Below are 23,309 nucleotides of genomic sequence, written 5' to 3'. Positions count from 1 at the left end.
TAATGTGACTTAAAAGTATGGATTTAGATAAATATTATCATTTGGAATAATAATGATTACATTTTTGAAAGATAATTTAATAAATCCTACTTAGTCAACATTCTAATTTAAGTGTAATATTAAAATAGCGTATTTCAGAAAGCATACCAATAGATTAATACAGTTTTATAAAAAAGTGGATATTGGCTGCAACAATTTGATTTAAATTCAAGAGAACAGCTTCATAGTTATGTTTTACAAGTTTTTGTTCCACATTATAAAAATTTTCAATGTTAAGTATTATTTTGGAGCAAACTGTGCATTCATGAACATTATGCAATATTATAGGATGTTGCTCAAACCAAAATTAGATACTTAGATGCAAAGAAACTTATTCAATATAGTTAGTTGCTTTAAAAAGCCATGTGTTTTGAGAATTGCTCATGTTAATCCTCAATGTGACAGATGTCATTTAGATGTGGCTTCATTGACCCACGTTTTGATCATGTCCTACCTTACATAATTATTGGAAGGACATATTTGCTACCATTTCCTCAATTTGGAATATTGATTTACAACCTCATTTTATCACTGCAATTTTTGGTATACCAAATGAAGATGATAGTCGATTCTCCCCTTCAATTAGACAAATGAATGCCTTTGTAACATTAATGGCCAGGAGATCTATATTACAAAATTGGAAAGAAGTAAATCCTCCTACCACATTTCAGTGGTTCTCTCAAACTATTTCTTGATTAAGTTTAGGAAAAATTAGAAGTACTGTTTTTGATTCATCAATTAAATTTGAAGAAACTTGGGGACCGTTCATTCGACACTTTCATATGAATTAATTTGGCTTCTTCCAGACCTTTACTCTTTTTATTCTTGTTCTGGTATGGAGTTCCGGAGTTTTTGACACTATCATATACATATAAACTACTATTATTGCCCATGTTAGTTTAGGTTTTTTTTTATTTCTTTAAATATACATTTTTTCTTGTTTTTTATACTTTTTTTCTTTTGATGATTATTTTTAATCTTTTTCATGTATAATCAATATAGATTAGATTGATTATTGCATGAATTTTTTGCTGATAGCTTAATAAGATAGTGTTATCTTGTTACTAATTTAATTCTAAGTCTAATATATTCATAACCTATTTAATATAATACTGTTATGTTTTTTTATAAAAATAAAAAGATTGAAAAAGAAAGAAAAGAGAATTGCAAAGCATTCTGATGTACAACCACACAATTACCCAATTAAAATAGCCACAAAGTTAAAAAAGAAACAACAATCTGCTTGAGGGCCTCTGTGAGTTGAGGGCAATGAACTGTCGACACTTTGGATTGAGGGCCCTCAAATAAGTACTTTATTTTATTTAGAGATACAGCATGGAATCCGTCTCCGCCCTTTGAGCCATGCCGTTCAGCGAACCCTGACAACTCTGATTTAACCCTAGCTTAACCATGGGACAATTTACAATTACCAATTAATCTACCCAGTACTTCTTTGGACTGTGGGGAGAAACTGGAGGACCCAGAGGAAACCCACACACTCCACAGGGACTCCTTACATAGGACAACGGGATTGAATTCCTAACTTCAATGCTCCGAGCACTAATCGCAACACTGCTGTGGAGCCCCGTCAAACAGGCCCTCAAGCCCAAATGGTCATTGCTGACCAAGATGCACATCCTAACTGGTCCCATTTGCCAACGTTTATCTCATATCCTTCCAAACATTCCCTATCCATGATCTTATCCAACTGCCTTTTAAAATCAGTTACTCTATCTGCCTCAATCACTTACTTCCTCAGAAACACCACCCTATACAGTCTTTCCCCTCTCACCTTAAACCTATGCCCATTAGTTGATTTTCCAACCCTAGGAAAAATACTCACAATTCTTCTTATTTATGTCCCTCATAATTTTATACATCTCTAAAAGATCACCCCCTATTCTCCTACATTCTGACAACTACACAATGTAAAAGCAGACAGAAATGAACAAAATAAACATTGTCAGCCTTGATAAGGATGAATTTTCCATCAACGTTAACATGAATTGTTTTACTTGACACTTTAAGGCACTTGATATGTTTTCATATGAAACCATCAACACTAATTCTTATACTGGAGCATTCCAGTGAACTATGTCCTTAACATTCTAACTCCCTGGGTGTTGGCCAAAGTTAATATATAATTTTTAATTTCAGGCCATGTTTGAAGAATTTTTCGCAAATTTTGTTGAAGAAGTCTTGCCTCCTAACTGACTAGAGCCCGAGAAAAGAAAACAAGCCAAAATATAGCTTTGACAGTAACAATATGAGACTCTAAGCATAGCCAATGTCAGAAGTGGGCAAAAAAAATACTCGACAGAGAAGCTCTCCTCAGTTTGGAGTCAAAACATAATGTGGATGACAGCGTGGGAGCTCTGCATACCCATGGTGTTCTTCTAACAAATAACATTTTGTGACACGAATAGGAATTTCCTACAGCATTAACTGATCACAATCACCAGTCAGTGGTTACAATTGGTCAGTCTTTTGGACAAGGACATAGTATAGGAAACTGCGCAGTTCCTGTTTCACTCAGAATCAGAATCATTGATGTCATGAAATTTGTTGTTTTATGACAGCAGTATAGTGCAAGACTTAAAAAATTGCTATAAGCTACAAATTACAAATAAATAAAAAGTACAAAAGTGGAATAATGACCTAGTGTCCACAGACCATTCAGGAATCTGATGACAGAGGATAAAAAGCTGTTTCTAAATCATTGAGTGTTGTTCTTCAGGCTCCTTTACTCCTTCCTGAAGGTAATAATCCAGCATTTCAAAAAAAATCGTTCACAAACTGAGGATACCCTTTGTGGAACAGTCAATAAATACTGGACTTCACAAGTTTATACTGCTTCACCATCAGTTTATGTGAAGGTATGCAGTGCCATTTACTTTGGAGTTCTGTGATCTTGAGGAGAATTTGCAAGTTCTGATGTTTCTACATCCTTTTGGGTCTCGGAGGTCAGGATTAAGTCGAAGACTGCCTTATCAAGGAAACACAGAGTGCAAACGCAATGTCATGGTGATGGAGCAAATAAGTGGTTGGGTGGTGAATATCGTGTGGGTCAAATGATTAATTTTGTTATGTATGACACTGAGATTCTGTATAACCTTTAGAGCAGTGCTAATCCAGAACGGTACAGAATATTTCATCATGCTCCTCTGACCTGTTCTGAGAGAGAGAGTGTAGTTGATTGACTTTCCAATTAAAGTACTGAACAATGTTGTCTAATGGAGGGAGACTGAACAATACTATGCTGTCGTATGTTATATACAGGTGGTTGGGTCACGATTTGTGATGGTCAACTGCTTCCACTGGTATAGTTTGCTATTTGAGTTTGAAAACTGACAGGTCTTTTGCAGTCAGATACAGTAGACTATTTTATTTTCTAAGAAACTGCAAATGGAACTGTACAGTACCACAATTATCTGCCCTTCTGATGATGATGATGATGACGAAGAATACATAGGAAACCATCAATGTGCTTGAGCACTGAAATGAAATGAAACATACTGGAAATGCACATTGTCTGTGGAATCTGGCATGCTGTCCTGGGGCTGAGACTAATCTTCAACCATCAAAGCAAATTTCCTTTTGTACAAGATAAGACTTCAGTCTGTGAAGTTTTCTGGATTTCCATTCCATTCAATCACCAGGAGTCCTCGATATATTTGGTTTGGAAACTCTTGATCTCAAGGAAGGTTAATCTCAACACAGCTCTTTTGTTAGCATTTAGATTGTGAGTGTAATGAAGTTTAGAGCTATACGCTTTGACTGGAAGCTAAAATTAGCACCAGTTAGCAGGTACTGTTTGATAACACAGTCAATTACATTTTCCATCAGTTTGTTGTGACAGAGTAGACTGAAGGGGAGTAGTTAGCTGGATAGTATTGCCCAACGGATATATTAAACTGGATTGATTTTCCAGTTCTATACCTAAACTATTAAAATCCAAGGAGTCCAAAAGCTTTCCAAATTATTTTGCAGTGAAGAAATGTGAGAAAGATGAACAAGAGTACGTTATTTGATCCTTCAAGTCTGTTCTGTAATTCAACAAGACAATAGCTGATTCACTACTTCAAAATCATTTTCCTGTCTTATTCCCTTAATCCCCGGATCCCTGCATTAACAAAGGTATCAGTCTTGACTACAAACATAATCCATGACTGAACCTGGCTCTCTTGGTTAGAGAATAGCAGAGTGAAGAAATTTATCTTCTTTTCAGATCCATATGGCCAACCATTTATGTCGTTATTGTGACCCCTCTAATTCCAAAACTCCATCCCCAAAAGAAACACCCTCCCCCAGAATACTGCATGCTTCAATGATGTCACGTTTCAATCTTCAAAACTGAAGAGCTTAGAGACCTGGCCTATTCAATCTCTTCTAATAAAAAAACACCTGGGGTGTAAATACGTCTTATAATTACAGGAAACGTGAATGAAAATTATAGGAAATCTAATAATATCCTATTAGGAAATGAGACAGAGTATGTGACAGAATTTGTGTAGGGGAACAGTTTGCATCTAGTGATCATGATGCCATTAGTTTCAAGATAATTATGGAGTAGGATAAGTCTGGCCCTCAGGTTGAGATTCTGAATTGGAGAAAGGCTAATTTTGATTGTATCAGAATGGATCTGGCAAGGATGAATTGGGACAGGTTGTTTTCTGGTAAAGGTGTACTTTTTCTATGACTCTACTGGATGGGAGTAGGCAGTTTAAATGGTTCAACAAGCACCAAGTGGGTCAACGGGCCTGGATCGCTGCTGTATTTTACTATGACTCCACTTGGTAAATTGGAGACTTCAGAAGTGAAATTTTGAGAAAACAGTTTGCTTGTTCCTGTCACAATAAAAAGCAAAGACAACAGGTTTAGGGAACCTTAGTTTGAGAGATATTCAGGTCCTGGTTAAGAAGAAGAAAATGCATAGCCGGTATAGGCAGAAAGGAACAAATGAGGTATGTGTAGAGTATAAGAAGTGCAAGAGAACACCTAAGGAAATCAGGAGGACGAAAATAGGACCCAAGTTTTCTCCAGCAGACACAATGAAGGAATATCCCAAAGCCTTCTTCAGATATATGAAGAGCAAAAGAATTGCAAGGGACAAAATCCCAAGGGGATGAATCGATTGATGCAGATGGAGTTCCGATGCCTGTACAACTGGCCTGAGAGTGAGGTTGGATTGCGCTGTAAGGAGGAGTTAGGTTCTGGGCAGAGGAGATTTGATTTCGATGCTCATACAACTGGTCTGGGTGTGAGGCTGGATTGAGCTGATTTGAAGGGTTTGAGGGCAGATGAATGCTGAGTGGCCAAATCTGGGCCTGGAGTGAGTTGCTGGGTGGCATGATGTAGTCCCGGGGCCCTTCGCAGCAACGGTGCCTGTGTCCTAGTGTAAGGTACCTTACACTGTTTAGACAATTTAAATGCCAATGCAGATTGGAGGACAGAGCCAATTTCACTCATTCTCTGTGATCCTCAGTCCTCTCTCCAGGATGCCGGAGCTTTTCACCATTCTGTTGCTTGGTCAATTTAATCACTGGCCCAGGTACCCGAAAAGACAGGTGTTGGTCAGGACAAGAGCCGATTTTGCTTATTCTCTGTGATGGTTATCTCCATGGTGCTAAGACGATAAAGAATGCTGTGCTTTGTGCCTGCTAATATGATGCGCAGGTAAGTGAGGCTTTGGACCTACTCTGGACTGCTCCGAGGTTCAGATCTGAAGACTCAATTTTGGTTCAGAATGCTGTTGTTCACTTCCATTGTTTGCATGATTTATATTTTTTTTCTTTCTCTTGGGTCTTTCATTTTTATTTTTTTTTCTTAGTTTTGGATTTCTTGCTTTGTGGCTACCTGTAAGCAAGCAAATCTTAAAGGTTGTATAATTTAAACATTATTTGATAATAAATATACTTAAAACTTGCCCTATACAGAAACAGAGATGGATTTCCTGACCAGGTGCTAAAGCTATTCCACTGCATTTTTTCAAATGATGCAAGTTGTTTTTATCACCTGGACAACACCAGTTCCTCCACCAATAACATGTTAAGAGATTACTTTGGTGTGGAACTTGTCTTTTACAAATAATCTTTTACAGTAGTTGTAATATATTACAGAATCATATAGCAAATCAAAAGGTTTCTCTGTTCCTTGTGCCAATTTGAAGGATCTAGTTGGTTGCACTACTTTGCTTTCTCCCCATAATTTTGCAGATATTCCTCTTTTACAAGAATGCCATGGACCACACAATTTTGCTCAGTTAATCCTGACACACCTTTTCTGTTCCAACAGATTCACAGACGCCAGCAAGACTGCATGGACATCTTCAGATATCCGAGCACTTAAGACGGGAGATCTGCCTGCATAGACTGACCCAGGTATAATCTGATATTGGCTCATAGACCCACTGTTATCAATGCAAAGAATTGGCTAGCTGCAGAATAGTACTTAGAAATAAATGCTAGAGATACTCAAGCAAGTCAAACAGCATCTATAAGGAAAGAAGCAGAGTTAATGTTTCAGGACAATGCCTTTTCTTTAGAGTGGTGCAAAAATTAATTTCCTTTGTTTAATTTAAACCTACTAATTTTTTTTTGAAGTGCTTTAACTTCAGGATATTTTAATATGGCTTGAAAGACTTTGAATATTTCTAAATATCGAAAGACATTCACAAGCATTCAATTTGATTGAGAGCTTTTTAGCCACTGGGATCAGGTGATTATTACAGCAATACAGGGCAGGGCCCAAAACTCACACAGGCACTGCACTGCCGTTAACCTCTTCAATAAGCCTGGAGATCACTGCTAGCAGAAGACTATATCTGGCAATTAAATGCAATACAGTATGATCCAAGGGCAGAATACCTGTAGGCACATGTTTTGTGCATACCAACTGCCATACCAGGGTGGCGACAGTAGCATCGTGGTTAGCACAATTGCTTTAATACACCAGAAGATCACTGATCAGGGTTCAAATCCTTCCACTGACTGTAAGGTACTTGTATGTTCTCCCTGTAACAGCAGCTGCTGACAAAAGTGGAAATTGAGTGCAATAAAGTTGGACTTCACCTAAACGCTAAAAAGACAGAGTACATGGCGTTCAACTCCGACGAAGGCACTCTCAAGACCGTAAAGAATGACACTACTAAGAAAGTCTTAGACTTCAAGTACCTCAGGTCAAGAATGATGAGTTCAGAGAAGGGCATGAAGATATGGAAGGCGTTGGCATGGAGGCTATGAACGACATGAAGGAAATCCGGAGGTCGAACCTGACCAGAGGACTCAAAAAAAGGATCTTCATAGCAGTCATAGTGTCCATTCTCACGTACAGTTGCGAGACGTGGACACTCACCAAGACCATGAGAAGTCACTAGATGATTGCTATACACGAATGCTCGGGATGACTCTTGACGTTAGTTGACAACAGCACATGGTGAATGTCGAGCTCTATGACGACCTACTGATGCTCACTACTAAAATCGAGGTGAGAAGACTGCAACTAGAGGGACACTGTCAATGCCACCCTGAGCTACCTGCCAGTCTACACATGGGAGCCCAAGCATGGGAGGATGAACCCTGGGCACCCTCCCAAGACTATGGTCAACACACTCCTAGAAGACAGCGGCATGGCTAGTGCAGATGAATTGACCACACTGATGAGTGAGAGGGAGGAGTGGAGAGTCTGTCATCGTGCCCGACGCCGGCCCCCTAGGCCTGAGTTGATGTAGTAGTAGTAGCCCTACTACTATTCCTAAACTAGCCCTATTCCTCCCATGCTCTGGTTTCTTCCCATATTCCAGAGACTTAAGAGTTAGTGTTTGCAAATTGTTGGCATGCTATGTTGGGCCAGAAGCGTGGCGACACTTGTGGGCTCTCCACAGCACAAACTGTATTTGTCATTGACATAAAGTACTTATGCATTTCACTGTATGCTTTGACGTACATTTGACAAATAAAACTCATCTCTTATATTTACCAGTTTTTCTAATAGGTTTTCTTTCTTGAAGACACTGGAACCTGGAGCAACACAAAAAAAACTAAAGGAACTCAGCAGGTCAGGCAGCATTTCTGGAGGGAAGTGGACTGCTGGCATTTTGAGTCATGACCTTCATCTGGACTCCATAGTTTTTCTTTCTTTTTAAATGAGGAATCGATGGGACCCTTGACTGAGTCCAATTAATTTTCTGCACTTCTGGTCACACTCAACATTTACTTTTTCCTCGCCTCACCCAATGAACAATGGTTTTCTCCCCTTCTCACTCAATGAACAACCTCTCCATTCTCAGTACACCTGCCCATTCCGGTGCAGGAGATAAAACAACAAATCTCTCTGGGCTACAACAAAATTTATACATAAAACAATGATATGCACTCCAAGCACAGAAAATAACCATGAGCTGCTATTTTATTTCTCTCTCATACTTCTATTCTACCCTCTCTCTCTATTTTTTGCACAATAACAACACTCATTACACACTTGAAATAAAGCACATTTAGTTTAATAAGTGTTTGTAGAAAGCATCTTTCCTCTGTATATCACAGACTTTACAAAACAAAAATGAGCTCAACAGATTACAGATCATTGTTCCTGTTCTGCCTCTGCAGGTGATGTTTTGTACAAACACATCTTCCTGTTGGTGAGCTGTTTTTTTACATCATTTCCTGCGAGCATTAATTTGAATTCCAACTTGGAGCAAATATATCCATCTCCACCCATTTTTTACTTGCCCTTGAGACAGTAATATTTGTGAGTCTTAAACTTTTTTAATAGTGGTAAACATTTGGCAGATGTACATTGAAGGAAGTTTTAGGTTTATCATTCATAGCTATTAAGATATCATTGCACCACAAGTTCACTCCAGTCCACAGCATAGCTATAGACTTTTGTAGATGTGTATTAACTTGTTTAATACTAATCGTGAGAATAATCTATAGGTACATTCAGGCGCGCTATGATTTTGCATTGAATCTAATATGTGTTTTTCTGAACTTTTCTACAGTTTCACCAAGTTTTCTCATTAAAAAAATTTTCTCATTGAAGAAAGCTTCAAGCTTGGGTGATTTGTGAGGAGGTGTTTAACTCCCTGACTATCTTTGTACACAATGCATTGGGGGGGGGGCAGTAGAGTTCCGTAAGTTTATTTATATCTTGCCCTAATTCATATTTTGTTTCTTTACATACTATATAACAACAGACTTGCCCATCTGCCAGTTAGTCAGGTAATCTCTCCTGCCCCTCACCCTATCAGATCATATCTATTCCCTTTTGTTCTTTATTCCTAGCCCAGCTGAAATACACTTAGCTTTAATTTTTCTCCAGACTAAATTAAAGTTCACTGACCTAAAATCGCAATTGTTTCTCTTTCCACAGTCACAATCTGATACACTCAGTACCTCTCGTGTATTTTATTCTTATTCTTGATGATCTTATGGGTTGCATTAAAATCAGAAGCCAGTCTTGCACATTGCTATTGTTGACTACAGTGATGCTGGTGGTGGACGGAAAGCGAGGTGTGATTTGATGAACAAAGTATCTAACTTGAACTCAAATTTTGCAATTAAGTTAAAAAACATATTCTTCATCAAGAACATTGATGCTGATCAGTGCACCAATCCATTTGGTAGCCTGTGCACCAGATTACTAAAAGACCATAAGAGACAGAAGCAGAATTAGGCCATTCAGCCCACTGAGTTTGCCCTGCATTCCATCATGGGTGATTTATTATCCCTCTCAACCCCATTCTCCTGCCTTATTTTATTCTAATCAAACATCTAGAATATAACTTTTTATAGATAATATACCTATGTATTTATACATGAACCTTAATTCTTCATCTTCTTTAAATAATACATAGCTTCAATTAAAATAAGTTTCAAATAATTTCTAACATGTCTCACAGATGCCCTGCAATTGTATCACCAGAAGCAGTGTAAATGATGGCATTCCCAGGATAAAATCTGTCGATTTCATTATTTTTAACTGACAGAAGTGCCTACCTTGCTTTCTTTAGTTGGAGTCTCCTCTTTAATTCCTGGTATAATTTTAAAAGTTATTGCTCCTTGTGACTGAGCCTAGAGAGAAATGTAAAATGCACATATTAATTGATAAGGTTCTTCTTCAGTAAGGAAAAACATGAAAAGAATAATGGAATTATATTATGAAATAATAAAAGAATCAAAATTAATGCAACACTATTTCTGATCCTTCAGTTACATTTTTCCCTCAGTGGTTCTTAAGAGTGAACCATGAACCAGAAAATACAAACCTAATTTACAGAATGTGTATGTTTAATCAAGCATGCATTTTAGTTATGTTGATTTTGCAGTTGTGATGACAACAAAATTGACTGCATTTACCATTATTACATTGCAAGATTCTTGGAGTACACATTCATTCAGCTCAATGTGGAAAGCCAGAAATTGATGTCTGTGGTTTTGTTCTCCTCAGCAGATTGCTCTGTTTTGTAATTTTCCCCCCAGAAATAATGAATTGATAAAAATGTTTGATATATATAGACTATTTTCACTACAAAATACCCAAGAGAGTATAACTAGGGGACAACTGTAACTTTGCGATCTCCGTAGCCCTAAAATGAAATACGCATGCTTGGACTACAATTCTTTTTGATAAATACACTGAACAGATTTTAACATAATAAACCGCTTTCATATACTATATACACTGAATTATTTTTTTTCTCTTTCTGGTACTGTGTCTGGGATATATTTTTTTAAACCTGCCTTGCTTCTGAATCAGTTTGATGACTCCCCTTCTGCTGAAGCCCTTGAACTGGATCTTGAAAATGGGCAGCCCAACTTAAAGTTTACCAGATGTCAGATCGATGACCAGTGGTCATTTTCTTTTATAAATAGTGCATAATATATGAACCACATGCCACAGCAAGTATGATGCATGATAAATAAAACTAAATAATAGGTTAGTTGTTTTGTTTAAGTATTGTCTTTAATTTAGTTCAAATATCTGCCAAACTGATAAATCACATTCATCTTACTCCACTTTGTTTTCTGTCTTTCATTACTTACGTGCATCAAACAAAAAGCTAGCTCACGTAACTAACAGTATTCTTAGCCTTTTAGGAGTTTTAGTGCAAAGGACATAAGTGATTTGCTAATATCACTATTACTTGTTTACTTGTAGGCTGGAAGGCAGATTTACAGCATTGATAAAATATATAAAATATTAAAGCCAAACAGCTTATGGAGACCTAAGGTGTGGTCCATGGATAAAGTCAAGCCAAAAGGAATTCACTTAATAGATTTATCAACTCACAGAATATGAAATCAGGGATTAGAACAATTCTAATGTTCTCACTGACATACATACCAATATCTGTATGATTTCCTCAGGCCTTTTATCATCAACTGCGATTCCATTAACTTCTCTCAGTTCATCTCCAATATGGATTAGACCTATTTCAACAAAGATGCTTCAACAATATTGAAAATGACCACTTATTTTTTCCATTCTAAAAAGGACACACTTTCAGAGAACATAATTGTAAATGAGTTTGTACCACTTCTGTCTGCAGCTCCTCCTCTCATTATTCTTGCCACAACAATAGCACCAGTGTGCTCATCTCTTCTTATTGTTGCTCCCTAATAACCAGAAAAAGCAAATGAACAAGCATCCTTCACAAATGTGCAGGTATAAGAAAAAGTTTTACACTAAGTCAATATCATAAAGTTAGTTTTCAAAATTAATCACTAGTCAAAACTGATTACATGATCATTGTATGAACAGTTGAAATAATAAATACAAGGAAATCTGCAGATGCTAGAAATTCAAACAACACACTCATTTTGTGTTAGTTGAAATAATATTTGAGATAAAATCCCATTAAGAAAAAACTTGTTTTTAATTAGGCACAATATTGTCCTCAATAATTACATTATATTTTATTAATTAACACTGTGACTTTTTCTTCATCGGTAGATTAAAAAAAATGCTATACTGAAGGATCAATGACATGTGGTAGCACTTCATAGAATGGGTTTTTAGTGTTAAAGGTATTTACTGTGTGCATTGCAGTAATGCAGAATGCATCATTTCAAATGTTTATACAATGAGCTGAGTGCATCTGATATAAATTATAATTTGAAACAAGTTATAAAAAAAGAAGTTAATCACTGAGATTGAAGCTAATTGCATGGAAAAGGAGTCATGATAGAGTAAAACAGTGAAGTTCATATCAGTACTGGGGTAATTCACCCAAGTCATCAGTTATGATCCATTTATCCATTTTAACTGCAAAGCACATAGGAATATGTTTTAGTTTTTTGTAATGGGATACTATAAATACTATCAAATTTATTTTTGATTAGCATCTCATTTAAAAATGCATATTACTGCTTAATGATCTCCAAAATTAGTATCCTGTCTGACTGATGTGCAAGAAGCAGAGTCTCTTGGACCAGCCACAGAAATGCATTTAAAGCTCCCAATACAGACCAATTTTGGGATTTAAAAGAAACATGAATTTACACGGCATCCTTAAAAATACCCAAAAGTTGATAAAAACTTCTGTAGAGCCAAAAAGATTTATTAGAAAGGTAACCAACAGATTCACCATAAAGCATAGGTTTTACGGAAAGTATTAAAGAATCAGATTTGGCCAAGATCTCTGGAGCTTCAAAGCCAGATGGCTGATCTATGGGAATACTGTGTCTAAGTAGCAACCCCTTGAAGGCTTGAAAATAAATATTGTACTCTAACTCTTGTACCAGTCACCAGTTAATCAATAGGATTAATTGCAGTTATAGACCAGAATGCACCTGACTACACAAGTTCTGCATCCATTTTGCCCAGCAATGCTTTTGCAGTAATGTGCAGGAATGTTACAGGGGACGGGAGGTGGGGGGGGGGGGGGGGGGAAGGGGTGAGAAGGTGCATCCCTGAAGTAGATATAATGTCATCAGCAACAGACCAAAGACAGATACTGTGATTTGTTTAAATGATACTGATATGCAGTTTTAAAAAGTGCACAATTTAGTACAGGGCTTTTTTGCAGGTCCAAAAGAAGTAAGACATTATAATCTTAAGTGTATCACTTTACCAGAGGCTCTTTGTTTTTAACAAGTCGAATAATTTTTACTGAATCTTCATCATCATCAAAATCATCTGGCATTGGGGGTAATACAGGATCATAATTCTTCGTAGCCACTGTGTCATGAACAGACAGTAAAGCCTGCAAAAATCCAGTTAATAAACCATCATGTCAAATAAAGTAGGTTTTAATGATGACAGTTAAGTAGAGAACAGTATGTTACTAGGTTCTGGAGGTTCACTAGCTGTTCACATTTCATTTTATAACAAACCAGATGTCTTTTATTTTGAAAGAGTACCAATGACATGCAAGTCTATATTTTAACTATTTGAGGTTTAATCATATCCCAAACCCAACTTCAGACCTTATCCAAATAGATATTTCAATTAAACCGATATATTTGCTTCTCATGGAATTTATGGAATTCTTTGCTACAGGCAGCTGGAGACCAAGTCTTCATGTATACTTAAGACAGAGGTTGATAAGATTCTTGATTAGTTACGGCATGAAGGGATACGATGAGACTGGGGCTAAGAGGAAAATTGAATCAGCCATGACGAAATGGCAGAGCAGACTCGATGGGCCAAATGGCCCAATTCTGTTCCTATATCTTATGGTCTTATTACTTCCCAGAGCACACTGCACCAGAAGCAGGATATGTACTCTGGAACTGCACTGAAAATACTGGAGAAACTCAGCAGGTCAGGCAGCATCTATGGAGGGAAATGAACATCTAGCACATTTATTACTAAATCAGAATAAATTCAAAACACTGGATGAAAATTTTAACATGGTTAATACAACTTAAACTAGAAAAAGACAGACCAAAATAAAAATACTTCTCAAAAATCAAAAAGCCTGCCTATGCAATGTTTCAATGGCCTGAAATATTACTTCTCTTCATCTGCCTGCCTGTTTGGAGAATGCTGAGAACTTTCAAATGTTTTGAAAATTTCTTATGTCTCCCAGATTAGAATTTGCTTGAAAGAATAATAGCTAAGAGATCAAGGTTTAGGCACTAGTGTCTGCAAAACAGATTTTGTAAGAACCAGATGGAATGCACTGGCTCAAAAACAATTCCAAATGGTAAAAATGAATCTTAAAAATTGCAAAATTTGAAATAATGGAAGCAAACAGAGAACTCTTCTCATGAAGGATCCTCAACCAACCTGATATGTAACATATGTTTATTTTTCCACAGATGCTGCCTGACCTGATGAATATTTTCAGAATTTGTTTTTACCTCTGTATTTTATATACTAACTACAGAATCCAGTTACAAAAATAATTATAGTATTCAAACTTGCCAGATATAAAAAGGCAAAACACTGCAAAGTAAAGCATTGGTAATTACTTTTTATAATGTCTTCTGCTAAACAGCTCAAATATAATATAAAATGCAATGTCCAAACGGAAAAGCAATTGTTTACAGTCTGTTGTTGTGAGTCATCTGATTACTTTACGGCCATTAGTCACCAGGATAATTCTGGCTGTTTGGATAAAGACATCAGAAGTAAATATTTATACAGCATTAGTAACTCAGTAAAGAGTCAAAAAGGTGTCAGTAAAAGCTTCAAGAACAGTGCACTACAGGAACAGGCCTCCCTGCCCACCAAGACGATTGTGTTGATCTAATTCATACCATCTGCCTGCGTATGATCCGTGGCCTCCTATTCCCAGCCTGTTCATGTGCTTGTCGAAACGCCTCATAAATATTGCTATCATATCATCTTCTACAGTTTCCCCTTGCAGTACATGCAAGGTAGCTACCGCTTTCTCTATCAAAAATAACATGCTTTGCACCTATTTAAATGTTTCCTCATGTAAAACAGATGCACTCTAATATCTGACATTTACACTATGTGGCTAACTATTTACCCCATCTATGCCTTACATAACTTTATATATTTCTATCAGGTTGCACACTGCTCATCCCCACACTCAGCCTCAATGCTCCAGAGAAAGCAATCCAACTTCGCCCAAACCCTCCTGTTGCCTAATACACTCAAATCTAGACTCGTCCCAGTGAACGTCTGCACCATCTCCAAAGTTGATGGTGATCTTTCCTTTGGTGTGGCAAGCAGAACAGCACACAATAATGCAGTCTAACCAATGTTTTGTAAAGCCACAACACAATCTATCAACTATGAAACATAATACAACTATTAAGGGAAGCTGTGACATTCCTTGCTACCTATAAATGCTCTATTTTTTGTGCCATCTGCAAATTGTCCACCTATATTACCATCCAAGACACTAATACATATTTATAGAACATAGAAGAGGAACAGACACTTCAGTCCACAATGTTGTGCTGAACTAATCAAATACCAAACCAAAGTAATCCCCGTGCTTACACAATGCCCATATCAGAATCAGATTTAATATCACTGACATACGTTGTGAAATTTGTTGCTTTGCAGCAGCAGTACATTACAATATATAATAATAAAGAAAATATAACTGTAGTGAGAAATATACAATGGATTTGGGTTAATTGGGCCATCGGTTAATCGGGGTAGCCACTTATTTTGGACAATTCTTAAAGAATGAAAACTAATCAAGAAACATCAGGGATTCCCTTCTTTATTTTGGGACAGTACGCCACTTAATTGGGATGTAAGACTGTTGTCAAATATCTTCTAAATAGCATCAGTTGTGTGCACTTGTGTTCAAAAAACAGTGATTTTTGTCACTGGTGGTTGCCAAGAAATAAGCAATAAGACAATCCAGATCTGTTTTGTCTTATCTGTGGCTTCATCCCAGAAATGGACACAAGTAAAAATGAAACAATTTTACTACTTCAACAAGTTAGGAACTGTGAAGAATTAAGGTACCAACAATCAGCTTGAATGTTTATGTGAAAATGAAGAATTGGAGGATACAATCAATGAAAGCATTGTATGAAGGCAGTCCATTATCTGCACTGACTCTGTTCATTTACAGTCAATCAGAAGAACACAGCGGCGTACACTAGAAGAATTCCTCCATCAAAAACTAATAAAGTTTAAATTTAATTTATTAAAGTGCATATATGCCACCATATACAACCCAGAGATTTATTTTCTTGAGAGCATACTCAATTAATCCATTATAGAATAATAACCGTAAAAGAAGTGTGATCAACAACTTGTGTGATCAACCAGTGTGTATAAGACATCAAACTGTACAAATACACAAAGAAACAATAAATAAATAAATAATACTGAGAACATGAGATGAAGAGTCCTTGGACGTGAGTCCATAGGTTGTGGGAACATTTCAATGATGAGACAACTGAAGTTGAGTGTAGTTATTCCCTTTATTTCAAGAACCTGATGGTTGAGGGTTAATAACTGTTCCTAAACCCGGTGGTATGGGTCCTAAGGTTCTTGTGCTTTCTTCCTGATTTCCGCAGTGAGAAGAAAACATGTCGAGGCTGGTGGGGGTCTTTGATGACCCTGCTTTCCTGTGACAATGTTTTGTGTAGATGTGCTTAATGGCAAGGTGGGCTTTACCTGTGAAGAACTGGGCCATTTCCACTACCTTTTGCAGGATTTTCTGTTCATGGGCTATGACATTTCCATACCAGGCCATAATGGAACCAGTCAATATAACTCTCCACCACAAATCTATAGAGGTTTGCCAAAGTTTCAGTTGACATGCCGAATCTTTGCAAACTCTTAAGTAGAGGCGCTGCCATGCCTTCTTCATAATTGCACTTATGTGCTGGACCCAGAACAAGTCCTCCGAAGTAATAACACTGAGGAATTTAAAATTGTCTGACCCTTTCCACTACTAATCTCCCAATGAGGACTGGCTCATGGACCTCTGGTTTCCTTCTCCTTAAGTCTATAATCAACTCCTTGGTCTTGCTGACATTGAGTAAGAGGTTGTTGTTATGGTACCACTCAGCCAGATTTTCAATCTCTCTCCTATTCATCACCACCTTTGGTTCAGTCTACACAGCGGAAAACTAAATATGGTAGCTAAGCTGTGCTTAGCCACGCCGTCGTTGAGGATAAAGTGAGTAGGGCAGAGAGCTAAACACACAGCCATGTGGTGCACCTGTGCTGATGCAGATTGTTGAGGAGATGTTATTGCCATCCAACCTGATTGGAGTCTGCAAGTAAGGAAATCAAGGATTCTAATGCTGAACTGTAGTTGATAAAGAGCATCGGGATGAATGTAGCTTTGTTGTCTGGCTGTTCCAGGGTTGAGTGAAGAGCCAATGAAATGAATCTGCTATGGACCTGTTGCTCCAGTAGGCAAATAATAGTTTTATAGTACTGTAGTTTTGGTAATGTTTTAATTTGCTCTACTTCATTTGTAGGTAAATACGTAATTTGTAACACAGTTTGTCTTAATATACCTTTTAAATTATTTCCAGGAAACGGGCTAATTGGGACAGACACTTAATTGGGCCAAAATGTACTGATCCTGAACTGTCCCAATCAATTGGAATCCAATATACATATATATATATATATATATATAATTAATTAGTTTAAAAAGAGAGCAAGAGAAAAAAATAGTGAGATGGTGTACATCGATTCATGGTCCATTCAGAAATCTGATGGTTGCTGGGAAGAAGCTGTTCCTGAAATGTTGAGAGTACTAGGTGTGGGGGCTTCTTCTTGATGGATATTGCCTTTTTGAGGCATCGTCAAAAAAGATATCCTTGACACTTGGGAGGCTCGTGCCCATGATGTAGCTGGCTGAGTTTACAACTTTTTGCAGCTTTTTCCAATCCTATGCAATGGCTCCTTCATACCAGATGGTGATGCAACTGGTTAGAATGTACTCCATGGTACATCTATAGAAATATGTGAGAGTCTTTGGTGACAAAACAAGTCTCCTCAAGCTCCTAATAAAGTGTATAGCCGCTGTTTGCCTTCTTTACAATTGGGGCCCAGGAGAGATCTTCAGAGATGTTGACACACAGGAACTTGAAACTGCTCACCCTTTCCATTGCTGATCCTTCAATAAGGACTGGTGTGTGTTCCATCGACCTCCCTTCCTGAATTCCACAATCAATTCCTTGGTCTTACAGATGTTGAGTGGAAAGTTGTTGTTGTGACACCACTTAATTAGCTGATCTAATTAATCACACCTAAATGCCATTTCGTCACCATTTGAAATTCCGCCAGCAATAGTTGTGTCATCAGCAAATTTATAGGTGGCATTTGAGCTGTGCCTAGCCACACAATTGTGACTGTAGACAGAGTACAGTAGTGGGCTAAACGCACATCCAGTGTTCAGTGTCAGCGAGGAGGAGATGGTATTTCTGATCCACACTGATTGTAGGCCCCTGAAGACGAAGTTACGGATCCAGTTGCAGAGGGAAGTAGAGGTTTATGTTTTGAAGCTTGTTGACTAGGAGTGAGGGTATGATAGTGTTGTACGTTGAGCTGTGGTCAATAAACAGCAGCCTAACATAAGTATTGTTATTGCCCAGGTATCCAAGGCCAAGAGGAAGCCAGTGAGATTGCATTCCCTGCAAGCCAATTGTGGTGATAGACAAATTACAGTGGCTCCAGATCCTTGCTCAGGCAATAGTTGGTTTTGGCCACCACCAACCTCTTAAAGCACTTCATCACTGTAGACGTGAGTGCAACTGGATGACAGTCACAGCAGCTTGTCCTGTTCTTAGGCACCAGCATGACTGTCGCCCTTTTAAAGCAAGTGGAGATTAAAGATGTCTTTGAACACTCCTGCCAGTTGGCTGACATAGATTTTCAATGGCCTATCAGATGCACCATCAGGGACTGACACCTTGCAAGGGTTCATCCTCTTGAAAGATGTTCTTATATCAGCCTCTGACACAGAGATCATGGGATCACTAGATGCTGCAGGGATTTGCACAGAACAAGTTTTACTTTCCCTTTCAAAGCATTGACTTCATCTGGGAGGGCATCACAGCCATTCATGATGTTACTAATGGCCTGTATACCCTGCAAGAGCTGACATACATCCAATTTTGTCTCCAACTTCAATTGGAATTGTTTTTCATCCTTAAAGTAGCCTTCCATTTTTATACCTGGACTTCTTGTAAAGCTTTTGATCCCTGGTCTTGAATGCCACAAAACTAGCCCTCAGCAGACTACTAATCTCCTGGTTCATCCACAACTTTTGGTTTGGGAATGTCTGGTACGTTCCGAAAGGCAAACACTTATCCACATGGGTCTTGATGAAGCTGGTGATAACTGTGCTGCATTCATTCAGATTTGTAGACTAATCCCTGAATATTGTTCAGTCCACTGACCCAAAAGAGATTTGGTGTGTCAACAAATACACTCAAAAACTTCTACTGTTGTACCGTGGAGCACATTCTGACAGGCTGCATTACTGTCTGGAGGGGCTACTGCACAGACCAAAAGAAGCTGCAGAAGGTCGTAAACATAGTCAGCTCCATCTTGGGCACTAGCCTACAAAGTACCTAGGACATCTTCAGGGAGTGGTGTCTCAGAAAGGTAGTGTCCATAATTAAGGACCTCCAGCACCCAGGGCATGCCCTTTTCTCACTGTTACCATCAGGTAGAAGGTACAAAAGCCTGAAGGCACGCACTCAATATTCCGGAACAGCTTTTTCCCCTCTGCCATCTGAATCCTAAATGGACATTGAATCTTTGGACACTACCTCACCTTTTTGTAATATACAGTATTTCTATTTTTGCAGGTTTTTTAGTCTATTCAATATACATATACTGTAATTGATTTAGTTATTATTATTATTTTAGTTATTATTAATGTTATTTTTTTTCTCTGCTGGATTATGTATTGCATTGAACTGCTGCTGCTAAGTTAACAAATTTCACGTCACATGCCAGTGATAATGAACCTGATTCTGATTCAATGGAATCCTTCCATTTCATGTACATTCATGCTGTATGTCAAAGAGCTTCTTGAAATTCTGTATCATATTTGCCTCCACTGTTATCCAGGAAGCATATTCCAGGCAGCACCATTCTCTGTGTAAGAAGAATTGCTCTGCATATCTCCTGTGAACCTACCCTCTCTCACCTTGATTGCATGCCAAGTGGCATTAGAAATTTCAACCATGGGGAAATGATACTAGCTGTCTAATCTAACTGTGCTTCTTATAATCCTCTATAGATCTCCCCTCAGCCTCCACTGCTCCAGAGAAAAACAGCCCAAGTTTGTCCAGCCCCTCCTTGTAGCACACACACTATAATCCAGGCAACATCTCAATAAACCTCTTCTGCCCCATCTCCAGGGACTCAACATCCTTCCGACAATGGACAACCAGAAATGGTGCAGAGTTATACAAAAATGTAACAAAATGCAGCAATTTCTTAACTAATAAAGGCAAGCTTGCCAGATACCTGCTTTATCACTCTAGCAATCTGTTTTGCCACTTTCAAGAAGCTACAGATTTGGACTCCAAGATCCCTCTGCATAAAAAACTGTCCGGGATCTTGCTATTAACAGTGCACTGGCTCTTTACATTTGATCTCCCAATGTATAACACTCACATTTGGCTGGGTTAAACTCTATCTGACATTTCTCCATCTATATTTGTCACTGAAACATATCCTGTTATTTCTGTTGTCTGGCTTCTCTGCTATCCATAACACCAACAATCTTCTTATCGTCCGCAAACTTACTAACCCACCCAACCTCGATAGAAGATACAAAAGCCTGAAAGCATGTACAACCAGCCTTAATAAATGATGGCTTCTACCCCACTGTTATCAGTCTCCTGAACAGATATCATATAAACTCTTCTCAGGCTTCAGGCTGGGTATAGGTATTGATTATAACCTACGTTTAGAAGACAAACTCTTCATGAAGATGGCAGAGCTTGTCATTGAATGTTGGTCATAATTGATGCCTGTATCTGGTTGGAAGCCCGAGAAGAATTTATTAGTCATATACGCCAGGAAAGCATAAGATCCTTTTTTTCGACATATTGCATGATAAAATGGACTCTTGGCCTCACAATCTGCCTCATTATGATCTGACACTTAATTGTTTACCTGCCTTTCACTTTTTCAGAAGCTTTTGCACATTATTCTGCATGGTTATTGCTTTACCTTATTCTACCTCAATCTCAATGTACTGTGCCATGGTTTGACGTATATGAACAAGCTTTTCACTGTACCTTTGTTTTTGTAAGGAGTGAGGGATTGTGGGAGGATAAGTAATTAACTCAGACAAGGGAGGCAGAATAAACTGAGATGGATTCTGAAGTCACAAACATTAAGAATTTCAGTATGGAAGCAGAAATGAAAGTGCTGCCTTGTGGCTATTGGGTAGGAAAATGAAAATGAGAGTTTTAAATAAAGGAAGAAGGCTGGATTAAGGCAAAATATGTAAAATGAAAGGTATGAAAAGAAAGCCAGTAAGTGTCACATTACCAGTATGCCATTTGGGTCAGGCAAGTAATGGATGACTCACTCACTAAAGTGGCGATGTCAGAAGGCTTCACTGGTGTCAAGTTCTGATCATGTAATTGACATCATCATTGACAGTAAGTTTGGGGAAGCTTGCACAGAAGTGTGCGGTCTATGAAATCAATTTCGTGGGGATGAGTGTTAGAATATGACTAGAGTTGATGGGGATGGAGGAAAGTAGCAAACAGGGAAAATTAGATTGGGATTGATTTGTGAGCCAACATTGACTTGGTTAGCCGAAATACCTTTCTTCTATGTTGTGAGAAAATCTGGAATGATGATGAGAACAGTTCATGTTATATAAATGGTCTCTGGATGGGAAGTTTAGTGACAGGAAGATGAGAGCAGTTGAGATTGCTGCTTCAAGCTTAAGATCTGTAGCAGAATTTGCATTATGGCTGCCAGATGTAGTTTTTAAAATATCCAGTAATATAGCAAGACAGCTATCTATGGGTCCTTTCTCACTATGGCAAATTACAAAGCAAAATAGTTAATGAAGGAGGTCAAGGTAAATATTAAAACAAAAACAAATGCACACAAAATCAGACAAATACAAAGTGGTGAGTGCTAGTGAATAGGAAACTCTACAACAACCAGCAATGCAAGACTAAGAAGTTAAAAAGGAGGGAGAAGATTGATTAGAAGAGAATTTAGCCAATAATATTTTAGGAAAAACAAGGGTTTTGATGGACATACAATAGAGAGAGGACAGCTTGGGTAAAATTCATCAGATAGTTGGGAAATAACACCAGAAAAAATGAAAGAGTGGTCTAATCAATATTTTGCCTCTCTAACCACCTGCACCTGCCTACTAAATCACCTTCATGATGCTTACAAAGTACATTGTAAGCATCTCAAAATTGGGCTAGTGTCAAGCAGCTTTCAAGAACTTACAATGGTCCTTATTAGGAGGTGCAAGGATTTGTAAAACTAATAGGACTATAGACAGAAACAACAGAAAATCTGCAGATGCTGTAAATCCAAGCAACATATACAAATGCTGAAAGAACTCAGCAGACCAGGCAGCATCTATGGAAAAAAAAGTACCGTTGACGTTTCAGTCCGAGACCCTTCAGCAGGAATGCAGGCAGACAAAGTCATCTGGTCCCGATGACCTGTACCTGGAATGTTTAAGATAAATGAGGCTGCTGAGATAATAGACCCATTGGTTGGAGTTTTTCAAAGCCACTCAGATTCAGGAGTGAACTGGCAGAATGGTAAAGGACAAATGTGACTCCATTTTAAGAGAAGAGGAAGACAAAGAAGTATATAACTGCAGGCATATTTTCTTAACAACTGTTATTGGCAAGATGCTGGAAACTGTAATCAAAGATGAAAATAGCTAGTAATTTAGATGCTTAACGTAATTGTCAACATGATTTCCAGAAGGTAAACGTGTTTTTGATGAATTTGCTTGAGTTCTTCAGATATGTTATAAATAAAGAGGAATAGGGATATAATGTGCGTTTGGTTGTTTCTGAAGGTATTTGATGAGGTGCCACATGAAAGGCGAGTGCACAAGTGTCCATGGTGTTGGTATGGGGGGTTTGGGAGAAGAAAGGAGGTGTGTTACTGTATATTGGAGACTGGTTATCAACTAGAAAAGAAAGCCTGAATGAACAGCTTATTTTCATGTTGGAAGCATGCTCACTAGAGTGCCCCAAACATCAATACCTGTGTCTCAATTATTTGCAATTTATACTGATGACTCAGAGGATGAGCCAAAATGTAAGGTGTCCAAAATTGCCAATGACACAAAAATAAATGGGAATGCATGTTGTAATGACGATAATTGGATGTTACAGTGA

General features: G+C 38.0%; 1 protein-coding gene across 12 annotated transcripts in view; it reads right to left on the bottom strand.

The window, feature by feature from the left end:
• mpp7a (MAGUK p55 scaffold protein 7a) overlaps positions 1–23,309 on the bottom strand; it is a 459,090-nt gene that overhangs the window by 111,551 nt on the left and 324,230 nt on the right. For all 12 annotated transcript variants that reach the window (XM_059972009.1, XM_059972017.1, XM_059972012.1 and 9 more), the window contains 4 exons: positions 13,115–13,246; positions 11,576–11,657; positions 11,386–11,471; positions 10,038–10,112 (listed from right to left, as the gene is read on the bottom strand). In XM_059972009.1, the coding sequence (XP_059827992.1) occupies positions 10,038–10,112; positions 11,386–11,471; positions 11,576–11,657; positions 13,115–13,246 (375 nt within the window). The remainder of the gene's footprint in view (positions 1–10,037; positions 10,113–11,385; positions 11,472–11,575; positions 11,658–13,114; positions 13,247–23,309) is intronic.

The sequence above is a fragment of the Hypanus sabinus genome, chromosome 6, assembly GCF_030144855.1.
Source record: "Hypanus sabinus isolate sHypSab1 chromosome 6, sHypSab1.hap1, whole genome shotgun sequence".
In the NCBI taxonomy this organism is placed as follows: Eukaryota; Metazoa; Chordata; class Chondrichthyes; order Myliobatiformes; family Dasyatidae; genus Hypanus; species Hypanus sabinus.
This window is presented reverse-complemented; position numbering and strand designations above follow the sequence as displayed.